Source organism: Rhizopus delemar, genomic scaffold (genome assembly GCF_000149305.1).
Source record: "Rhizopus delemar RA 99-880 supercont3.4 genomic scaffold, whole genome shotgun sequence".
In the NCBI taxonomy this organism is placed as follows: Eukaryota; Fungi; Mucoromycota; class Mucoromycetes; order Mucorales; family Rhizopodaceae; genus Rhizopus; species Rhizopus delemar.
This window is the reverse complement of record NW_027137830.1, coordinates 2,792,474-2,803,570: the sequence shown is the minus strand read 5'-3', so window position 1 is coordinate 2,803,570 and position 11,097 is coordinate 2,792,474. Positions and strand designations below refer to the sequence as shown.

General features: G+C 34.2%; 4 protein-coding genes across 4 annotated transcripts; 3 read left to right on the top strand and 1 right to left on the bottom strand.

The window, feature by feature from the left end:
- Nucleotides 1–357: 357 nt before the first annotated feature.
- RO3G_06538 (uncharacterized protein) lies at nucleotides 358–2,002 on the top strand (the record flags this gene model as incomplete). The annotated part of the gene is made up of 6 exons (XM_067661128.1): nucleotides 358–505; nucleotides 596–867; nucleotides 922–1,286; nucleotides 1,358–1,574; nucleotides 1,746–1,766; nucleotides 1,868–2,002. The coding sequence occupies 6 exons, from the start codon at nucleotides 358–360 to the stop codon at nucleotides 2,000–2,002; spliced, it is 1,158 nt and encodes a 385-aa protein (XP_067517229.1).
- Nucleotides 2,003–3,277: 1,275 nt separating this feature from the next.
- Nucleotides 3,278–3,472, top strand: RO3G_06537 (uncharacterized protein; the record flags this gene model as incomplete). Its single annotated transcript, XM_067661127.1, has 1 exon — nucleotides 3,278–3,472. The coding sequence occupies one exon, from the start codon at nucleotides 3,278–3,280 to the stop codon at nucleotides 3,470–3,472; it is 195 nt and encodes a 64-aa protein (XP_067517228.1).
- Nucleotides 3,473–5,443: 1,971 nt separating this feature from the next.
- On the top strand, nucleotides 5,444–8,321 carry RO3G_06536 (uncharacterized protein; the record flags this gene model as incomplete). The annotated part of the gene is made up of 8 exons (XM_067661126.1): nucleotides 5,444–5,483; nucleotides 5,572–6,591; nucleotides 6,651–7,058; nucleotides 7,107–7,292; nucleotides 7,358–7,506; nucleotides 7,558–7,779; nucleotides 7,838–8,212; nucleotides 8,298–8,321. The coding sequence occupies 8 exons, from the start codon at nucleotides 5,444–5,446 to the stop codon at nucleotides 8,319–8,321; spliced, it is 2,424 nt and encodes an 807-aa protein (XP_067517227.1).
- Nucleotides 8,322–8,791: 470 nt separating this feature from the next.
- On the bottom strand, nucleotides 8,792–9,369 carry RO3G_06535 (uncharacterized protein; the record flags this gene model as incomplete). Its single annotated transcript, XM_067661125.1, has 2 exons — nucleotides 8,792–8,845; nucleotides 8,893–9,369. 2 exons carry the CDS (start codon nucleotides 9,367–9,369, stop codon nucleotides 8,792–8,794), a joined length of 531 nt encoding a protein of 176 aa, XP_067517226.1.
- Between the last annotated feature and the right edge of the window lie 1,728 nt (nucleotides 9,370–11,097).

Below are 11,097 nucleotides of genomic sequence, written 5' to 3'. Positions count from 1 at the left end.
AAAAAAAGAAAAAAAAAAAAAAAAAAAAAAAAAAAAAAAAGAAAGAAAGAAAAACACGCGTTCAGCAATTAATCAAATGTGTTCATTAGAGCAAATGAAGAATTACTCAAAACATTTGACATTCCTTCATTAGGCCTTAAACGCAAAAAGCCTGCAGAATCAATCGGCAACACAAACAAAAGGAAACATACGCCTGTTAAAAGAGAAATAAAGCAACCTACACGAGTATCCGCTCGTCTTCGTGGCAAGAGTCCAGATAAAAATATAGAAAGAGAGAATTCCGCAGTAGAAGATGACAATAGATCAAAGACGATTGATAGTCTGGATGAGCAGAATCATAAAAAATTATTAAGAACAATGGAACGTACTCTACTACCTAATACAGAACCAATGATCAAGACAGAGGACGATGTTGATGACAAAGCTATAGTAGATCAATTAAATGAGCTAAAAATTCATCATGACTGGGTGACAGTTAAGGTGACACCAAACCGTATCAATGGCTGTTTGCAAGTATAATTAAGAATACTAGACAAAAGTTATAAAATTTAATACTACAAGATTAGGTTTCACCCTTCAAATACAAAAATATTAGGTTGTGCCATTGATGTAGAAGGATATTTGGGTTTTTGGGATATTAATGAAAAAGAAGAAAACGAAGATCCAGTTGTTTACAATTACAGACCTCATACGAGAACAGTAACAGATATCAAATTCGATCCGCTTGATCCTTCAAAGTTATTGACGTCTTCTTATGATGGAAATATAAGAATATTTGATATGAACAAAGCAGAGTTTGAGACACTGGACACGGGTTCAGAAAAATATCCCATCACGTCATTTGATATACAACAGGATGGACATTTGGTATGTTGGATGATTTATAAAAAGAAATGATGTGCTCTAATTGAATAATTGTAGATTTGGTTTTCTACTTCTGATGGAGAAGTGGGCTGTGTGGATAAAAGAACAGGAGGTGCACCCACAGTGTATCAACCAAGAGAGAAAAAGGTGGGATGTATTCACATTAATCCTGTTCATCAAGAGATGTTGGCAGTAGGTTCAAATGATAGAACAGCAACTATTTGGGATATAAGAAATCTGAGAAAGGGCGAACCTCTGTATTCTTTCGATCATGGTTATGCAGTCACTAGTTGTTATTGGTCACCTAAAGGAGATATATTGGCTACCAGTTCATATGATGATTACATTCGATTGTTTCAATTAAATGAACAAAAAGACATGCAATTGAAATCAGCTATTCCCCATAACAACCACACTGGAAGGTGAGCTGCTACTGTTAAAGGAAGTGATAAAAACTAATCGTGACAATACGCAGATGGGTTACTAATTTTAGAGCGAGATGGAACACAAACAGATATCATGGTTTAGAGCATCAACACTTGGCTATTGGTAATATGAATCAAACGGTGGATATTTATTCAGGTGAAAGTGGTAAAGAAATGACACAGATATATGATCAAGATCATATTACTGCCATTCCAAGTGTGGCACAATTTCATCCAAATACATTAAAGCCTACTATTTTAACCGGCAATGCATCAGGTAGAATGGTATGTTGGTCCATACAATAAACGCTCTAAAAATGTAGACCATCTATTATCTGTCGATATTGTGGGCGCTGTATCTATAGTACTGTTGTTATTTTTAAATAATGCTTGTTTTCTTTGCTCTATTATAAATGATTGTGTATTTGTTTGTGATATTTGTTGACATCTCAATAGACTGTCCATCATTGGGTCTTGGTATTTTCTAACACATCGATATTCTTTACTCATTTTTTCAATTTCTCTTGTTAATCGAAGCATATTCTTTGGATGACTTGGGCTATTTTCATCTTGTATAGCACTTTGTTCTTTCTGTAAAAGCAGTTTCTGTTGTGAACGTAACTGCTTTGAATTATTATTACTGTTCTCAACAAACTGAGATCTCAAATGCATTTTATTCTCTTCTCCCTCAACTTCTTCTTCTTCCTCTCTAATGGATGATGCCTCTTTATTATTTTCTTCTTTTGTAGTTGATATTGACAGACGATTTAATGATTTATTTGAATGGCTTCTTTTTATAGGCTTATCTTCAGTTTTATTTGTTACAGGTGCCAACTTGCTTACATGAGCTCTTCCATTTGATCTTCTTTTCACATGATGTCTAGCTGTGTTTGTGTTTGACTTTTTATTTCCAGTGCTTGTTGAAGGCGAAGGTAGCACATCACCTACTGCAAACTTCTTATTTGGTTTTTTATGCTCACCCATACAAAAAAAAAAAAGTATTAAAGAGAGGAGGAGACGGAAAAAAAATTCTGAATTAAAATAAGACCCAATGATGCTGTGTATTTTATATTAAATTGAAAACCAAAGTGAAAAAGGGCAACAATATATAAAAAAATATTGATTTATAGCTTTCAAGACAGGTTGGAACTAACTGATTGCTATGCTTGTACTTCCATTGGAATTTGATGTTTGTTTTCGCTATCTTTCAACGCTCTTTCTTTCGAGACATATAGAAAGCTCTTAATTCAATTTGCTTTAAACAGCAGCTATATGTAATGCAGCTCAACACTTTACTCTAACCTAGGCTCATCATTACTTGACGATGTAATGGTGTCACTGGCAATAATGCACTATCTATAGCCTGGGTATACGTCTTTTATGAGAATCCTTTTGTTTAAAGTTGCATGACATTCTTTCTTTTTTTTTTTAGCTTCATGATTCCTTGAAGCTTTTAAGTTTCGTGTCTTTGTTTCAGTACTTTGTCCTATTATACCATATAAGTTATGACCCACATCACTGAATAAAGTCAAGACGAGATGATTATTTCAGTACCATATTCACATCAAAAGGCATGGAGTAAAAAGAAGAAATAGACAAAGCTATACATCATATCAAGTTCCTTTGTCTTGGCTTGTATTATGGTTCTATTGTGATCATGACGCAATACAGGTGTTAATGCGTCATATAAAGTTATGTGGCGAGCCTTATTTGAGATCTGGACTCTCTCTCTCTCTTCTTTTCTTTTCTTTTCTTTCTCATGCTGATTGTTATATTATGCAACACGTTTTATGTTTCATCCCTTGTAGAACTCTATTGTTTTCAAGTAAGAGTGTTGTGTTGATGAACAAGGGAAAGTAGACCCTAGACATAAGCTTATTTCTTCTTTTTCTTCCTTCTTTCTTGCCTATAAATACAACCGTGCTTTTTTTCCTTCTTCTCTTTTTGATTGAACCAATCTATACTTCCTAATCAAGCTGCTAAATAAAATGAAGTTTGCCTCAATTGTTCTCCTTGCTCTTGGATCCCTCTTGGCCAGTTCCAATGTTGCTGAAGCGAAAGAAATTTGCTGGCATATATGTATTCCTGAAAAATATAAGTGCCCGGAGGAATGGTATCCCAAAAATCATGGTCATTGCTGGACTTGCTGCAAAGATAACAGTGTCTACTTCTTTGATGAATAAATGTTTATTGACATGAATATGCTTTGATATTCTATGTAAGCTTTCATATAACTGTCATGTTCAGTATCTGAGCAAGCCAAGATGCTTCCACACTCTAATTATCTACTTAATGCTGAATTAATTTTGATATAAAATTTACACGTCACTTCAGCATCACTTGACATATCGCCCTTACTTAGTATTCAAAAGCTTATAGTCCATGTGATTAAGACTGTCAGAATAGATGTGACATCGATATTTGTGTATTATTGACTTAAAAAAAAAAGTAAGGTGCTAAAGTGGCAGTGGTAACTAGCTTGCTTGTACAAAGCAAAGTGCCAAGAGAGGAACATATAGAAAACAATGAATTTTGCTTTGATTGGCTGGTCCATAGATTAATAGCCATGTTGTCAAGCAAGACCAATAAGCGCTGGTTGCATTTGTTTTGCTAGAAAAAATATATTGTGTATCTTTTAATGCAATAGAGCATCAGATCTGGTTCGCTGTTTGTAAGAGACATGCGCCAATTTAAAAGGTCAGAATAAGGCAGCGAATGATGAGCTCAGAAAAGCAAAGCAATTGATTTACAAGGTGCGCCAGACAGAAACAAAGATAGAGCCAAATAAAGTACAGCCAAAGAGACATAGTATCATTTGAAGATGAAATAGAGAAAAGGGAGCGCATTGAATTTTTGTCTTATAAAAGCATGTTTAAAAGCGATTAAAGATAAAGAAAACCTTTTTTTTTCCATTCAAACAGCTTAAATACTTTTTTGAAGGAGGGATGGGGGGTTTTTTTTTTATACGCGTGAACTTGAATCTGTATCCTTTTGAATTTCAAACACTAAAGACTTTGCAAAATAATGTTTAACAAATCAATGACTGGTTACATCTAATCACCCTTTGATATCCTGCTTACAATGAAGCAAATCACATAGTATTTTTGCGATTTGTTACTTATCCATTTGAAAGTAGGTACAGCTGGTTCTCCCTGCCATCATCAGCTCTGATCAAAGAATTTGGGAGTCTGCAAAGATCATATACACAAAGATAATCTTTTGATTTATTTTTTTGATTTTCGACATTGATTTGTGTGGTTATTGAAAAAAGGGATTTTTTGCAAGTGACTGCATTGATAGCATTAGCTTCAGTTAATGATGAATAAGGAAACGAACCATTAGACTTGTTTATTTTTAAGCTCAGGATGTTATATATAGTTTGCTGTGGTTACTTTTAGACTATTATTTAAAAGTATAAAAAAAGATATGCATTTTCAAAAATCACAAACGCGCCAATTTACGACAAATGAAAATTAGAAGGCGATAATAAAATTTCATTAAAAATGATGGCTTTTTTTTTTTTTTTATTTCTCGTGTTTTCTTCAGTGTTAGTCCTCGGCTCCTTTCCTGGTAGTGTATCTTATTTTTTTAACCCTATCCTATTTAAATTTTATTGCATACATTTCAATTTATCAGTTACAATCAAAGGAGATTACCTAAGATACATGTCATCCTGCTAAAACAAAACAGTTTTGACATCTTTTGTAATTCATTTCAAAATTAAACAGCCGTATTAGGTTGGTACGACTTTGATTATCGGATTTCAAGATGAATGGGCTGTTCTTTTTCTGTCTTGTAAAACCATCCACCTATTTCTATTCAAAAGAATACTTTGTGATTTCATGACTTAAATATTAATCCTTTAAAAAGTGAGAGGTACTTTAAAAGTCATTCATATCCAAAGCATAAACGAAGTCAAAGGATCTGACCAACCACTCGAATGATAGACCCCGCTCTTTAACAAACATTTGGCCGCCACAAAAAAGAAAGATGGAATCGCCCCTGTTTTTTATTTATTTCTAAACTCAATACATTTTCTCTCCTTCTCCTCTCTCCACCCCCCCTTTTTTTTATTTATTTTCGAAAAGAGAGTATTCTTTTTATAGATTTTGAGTTTGGAAAATACTTTTTTGATCCAAAACTTTTTTTTAATGATGACCAGCTCAGGTACCGATTCATCTTCACTTAATGACAGTGAGCAATCAATTTCTTCAATAAGGTAATTTAGACTTTATATTTTCTTAGTACTAATCTATTGTCAGTGATACATCTAATTATTTAGTTAAAAAATGGCACAAGAAGCTTATTCATGAAGAACAACCTTTAATACGTCGACCTCGATCGGAAACAGTACCTACTCAACCACTTTATTCCTTGGATATGATACCCAACAATAACAATACCACCTTTCTTGATCCATCTCTGATTCAACCTACATTCGGTAGTAGCCTATTCAACCCACAAACCACCGCCTCTATTTGGGGTGATACACCAGTCAGTGAACAATTACTGACAGAAGATGATCATACGATTGCCAGTACCTTTGCCTCCCTTGGACTGGACGAGGATACCAATCGGCGTACGATTCATACCAGTCATTCGTATTCATCACTTCAATTCGTATCTCAACAACAACAACAACAACATCATCATCATCATCATCATCAGCAGCAGCAGCAGCAGCCATTCATCAAGCGACATCCATCGATTGTTGATTTCAGATTACATCAAGGAAATAGACCTCGAGCTATGAGCGCAGTTGATCATCATCGACAGCCTGAAGAAAATTTACAAAAAAACATATGGCAATCAGAAATAAGACATCTTCGTTCATCAGAACATAGGCGTCCATTCTTGCGCAACTCGACCAGCAGCGCAGATTTATTAGAGATGATGGCACGACAAAGAAACGCAGGATCACCGATTTATCATCAAGAGGATACAGATGCTCCTTGGACGTATGATGGATCATCTATCGAGGCCTTGACAGAATCAGATACCTTTGTGCCCAGTCGATCGTTGTGGATCGGTCAACTGGATCTGGCACTGACTACAAGTGAGCTGAACGGCATGTTTTCTAAATTTGGTGCGATTGAGAGTATAAGGATATTGCCGGATCGAGAATGTGCATTTATCAATTATTTTGGTGTGGAAGAGGCACTAAGGGCAAGAGATGTCCTGGTGAACAAGATGGGAAGTCGACTTGGAAATACGATCGTCAAGGTAGGATTTGGTAAACCTGAGGCTGTTCCGCAGCAGCAACTGTATATAGAAAACGTTCAAGAACCTACACGAGCCTTATGTAAGACAGACAGCAAGAAAAAGAAGGGTGATAGTGTGTGTGTTAATGATGATTGTTAGGGGTTGGGAACATACCAAACAACACGACTCAAGTAATGTTGGTCGATACTTTTTCAACCTTTGGAACCATTGAATCTGTGCGTGTCTTGCCACACAAGAATTGTGCATTCATCAACTTTTTTAATGTAGAAGAAGCTGTTATGGCTAAAAGAGCTTTGCATAATCGTGAAATTATGGGACAAGGCACAGGTGCTGTGAAGACTGGATTTGCTAAGGTACCTTCGTTAAAGAGCACGGTGGAGGATGAATCTGGTGGAGAATCAAAGGAGCAGCAACAGCAGCAGATGATGATGTACATGATGACTGAACTTATGAATAATCCAAACATGATTCCTGCTATTACTACTGAACGAAAGATGATTATGCAAGAGTTTGGGGAGGATGAAAAGGATGGTCCGATGTTTCAAGGTTTGTATGGGATATGGATATGATGATGAATTGTAACCTTCTGTTTAGTGCTTCATTTACCTCAGCAATATTTCCCTACTATTCCTGCTGCACCTGAATTAGGGCAGTCAAGAAAGGTGGATATTTCAAGGTTGAGGGAGATCAAAAAGAGGATGGATACAGGCCATATATCTCTGAATGAATTAGAAGTGATTGCTATGGAATGTCTTGATGAATTAGTTGAACTCTGCAGTGGTAAGTTAACCTTTTATTGGCCAGATCAAGGACTGATACAGTGTTAGACTATATTGGCAATACAGTCATTCAGCGACTGTTTGAAAGATGTTCAGAAATGACAAAATCCATGATGCTGGAAAAAGTAGCACCCTATTTGGGTTCTATCGGAGTACACAAGAATGGCACTTGGGCAGCACAAAAGATTATTGACACAGCCAAGCTACCTGCACAGGTAAGAACTGGGGGAAATGACTGTGGGAATATTAATTTTTTTTTTGAATAGATCCATCTTATTTGTGAAAGTATTAAGCCTTATGTACCTGCTTTGTTATTGGATCAGTTTGGTAATTATGTAGTTCAATGCTGTCTTAGTCTTGGTCCCTCACAAAACCAATTCATTTTTGATGCCATCGTTGGCTCTTGCTGGGAAATTGCTCAAGGCCGATTTGGTGCAAGAGCGGTCCGTGCGACCTTAGAAAGTCCCCATGTGACTAAAAGACAACAAGTAAAAGAATAAAGAGAGAGAAAGAGAGAGAGAGAGAGAGATTGATGATTTAATATAGAAATATGTTGCTGCCTCACTTGTACAGCATGCTTTACTTTTATCTACCAATGCGAATGGAGCACTTTTATTGATTTGGTTACTTGACACATCAGGTATTCCAGGGCGATATCGTGCACTTGCACCTCGTCTGTTACCTCATCTAGCACGCCTCTGTACCCACAAGCTCGCTTCACTCACAATCCTCAAATTGATCAATCAACGTCAAGAGCCTGATGCTCGTAATATTATTTTGGATGCGTTATTCTCTACAAGCCAAAATACTGAAGCCACTGAAGAGATTCTTCATGATCAAGTGCATGGTGTCAGCTTGATACAAAAGATCCTGTCTAGTTCTTATATTGAATTAAGAGAGAGACAACGTATTGCGGAAAGAGTAAAGCAGATGCTTCAAAAGTTAAAGTTACAGCACATACAAGGTTATAAACGTTTAATGGAAGAAATCAATATGGTCATGGTAGATTCTGTTCCAAGTGGAAGTTTAGGTGCCAGCATACCTTCTCAATTTTCTATTAATCCAAGTCTAGCAGCCGCTTTACACTCAAAATACCTGGTGGGTATAAATAATGAGAATGAACCATCTAATCCTACAGCGACAATGATGACTGATATTTATGCAGCAGCAGCATCTATCGTTAATCATAATACAAAAGAAAACTAAATTGATATCACAAGAATACCCCTTTCCTTTCATTGACCCTATTCCTTCTTTTCTCTCATACACAAAAGTTTTAAGTTCCTCACTTTCTTTTTGCTTACACATTCTTTTTATTGTTAATCATTGTAAACCTTTCTTTTTTTATATATAAAAATATTGCATTTTACACATTATGTGTAATTTATAAATGAAAAAAAAAAAAAAAAAAAAAAAAATAATGAAGTGTTTATATGCTACAAAAAAAAAGAGAGGGGAAAAAAAGAAAAGTGCTTGTGTGAAAATGTTGGATGAATTGAATTATTTTTCTTGCTTGGCTGTAAAGGATTCTAATAAGGATTTTAAGAATTGATTCTAATAAATAAATGAGTTATTGTGAAAAGTGGACAAAGATTGCTTACCTCTTTTTCAATTTCTTTTAATTTCCTTGTATCTGATTCCTTATCTACTTGAAATCGACTAATGAATTGTTCTAATTGATTGATACGACCAACTATTGCCTGATTCTCTTCTTCCACAACTTCGTTATTTTTATGATTGGATTGTATTAAGGGATGTTCAGGATTCAATTCTTTTAATGCATTTTCTAATATTTGATTTCTTTTTTCTAGACTTTGACATTTTTCTTGAAGTTCACGTTCTCTTTGTTTACGACGATCACGAAAACGAGCAGAAGCACCTGCGTTTCTTCTTCTCTTTTCAGCCAAAACCTCTTCTGAACTAAGTGATGTCTTTTCTATTTGCCTTGATTTTGAATAAATGGAATCATAAGGCTTTGGTAATAAAGTTAATGGTTTGTTATCAAATGGTGGGGAATCAAGTCCAGTAGTAAACATGGATATAGAAGGTAATAGATGAGGAGGAGGAGATGAAGTCATGTTGGTAAAGAGAGAGAGAGAGAGAGAGAGAGAAGGTGAAGTGAGTTATATCATGCGAAATAATAACAATAATAAATTACGCCATCCGATTGCGCCATTTTTATTTCGTATTGCGATCTACATTTTTCTTTTCAAAAAGGAAATAATACTTTGTGTTACTGTTCATCATGAGAATATCAATGCTAAGGAATCATCCATTCAATAAGGCTAGAGTGCGTCATTCTGACTAGTTTAAAGATGAGTTCATTTTGCAGAAGAATAAGACATAGGGAATTAAATCATTTTACAGATTATCATCATTTCATAACAAACCATTCTTTCTCTTTTCCATAAGACCAACAAAGTATTCAATAAAATATTTATTATAGTTGGACAAGGCTTAAAATGTCAAAAAGTCCCAAATTAATCCAATAACATTCAAAAAGATTGACTTCACTTGGACTCTAGAGTTTATAAATTACTTTAATACTCTTTGGCTTTAGTTTACTAAAAACACAATGTTTTGATACTCGCCTTTCCTTTTTGCTTTATATATGAAATAAAAACGAGGCACATCAGCCATACGGTTAAACTCTAAGCAGAATACAACATTATGCTTTATTAAACTATAATAATTGACATTTTTATATTTGTTTTAAAATTATCAATCAAGAATAACTTGTATTGTTCAAAAAAAAAAAAATTGTCATCATGGCACATGTATAACTTCAGATGTTTTTTTAAACCAATATTCACGATCAAAACTTGGTTGATATTGACTGGGTTTTGTGTTCACAGCACAAACATAGAGAGAGAGAGAGAAAAAATACAAATACATTGGATCTGGTTAGGGATCATTTAATGAACATAATAATGATCTCAAAAGGTTATCTTTATTCTATTTATCTCAGTGGATTAGTCCAAATTAAAAAATAAAAGACAATTCATGTTGACTGTATTGGATGCTGTTAAACTGTAAAGCAAACATAGCTGTGATCAAAAAAGAATGATTGGGCTTGAAACAAGTTATCATGCCCTGTCCAAGTATAAAAAATGACAAAAGATAATCATAAATAACGCTAGTATTCTTGTATGATTAAATACTGTTTATACAGAAAATAAAAGATTGCTTAGACGAAGCACCATATCATCAGTAACATTACTAAAGAAATAAATTGATAACCGCTTTCCTTTTTTAGGCTTTTTATATAGTCTATGTTCCATGTCATAGTACTGCAACAAAAATTTTGAAAGAGAAAGTAAAAAACTCCAACAACAACAACAATAATAATAATAAAAATAATAATAAAAATAATAATAAAAATAATAATAAAAATAATAATAAAAATAATAATAAAAATAATAATAAAAATTGGACAAGATGAGATACTTTTGATCTCACAGACAAGCAAGATAGTGTTCTTCAAGGTTCAAAAACTACATCCTCATAAATATTAACTCCATTTTTATTTGACAGTAAAACTTCTATGCTACTTTTAAAGATAAACCTAGCAACTTAATCTTGTAATAATTGCCAATCCAATGGTCTTATAGAATAAGTTGGCTTTTACTCTCTCACTAAATAATATATAGAGAGAGAGAGAGAGACAGAGAGAAAGTTGTAAGGAGCAGATATTCAAATAGCAAGAAGAATTCATTCACCAACAATAAATTATGTGTGGATTCGGAGAGTCTATATCAAAGAGCTGTTCTTTTTTTTATAAAGGATAAACTTTTTCAAGTATTAGT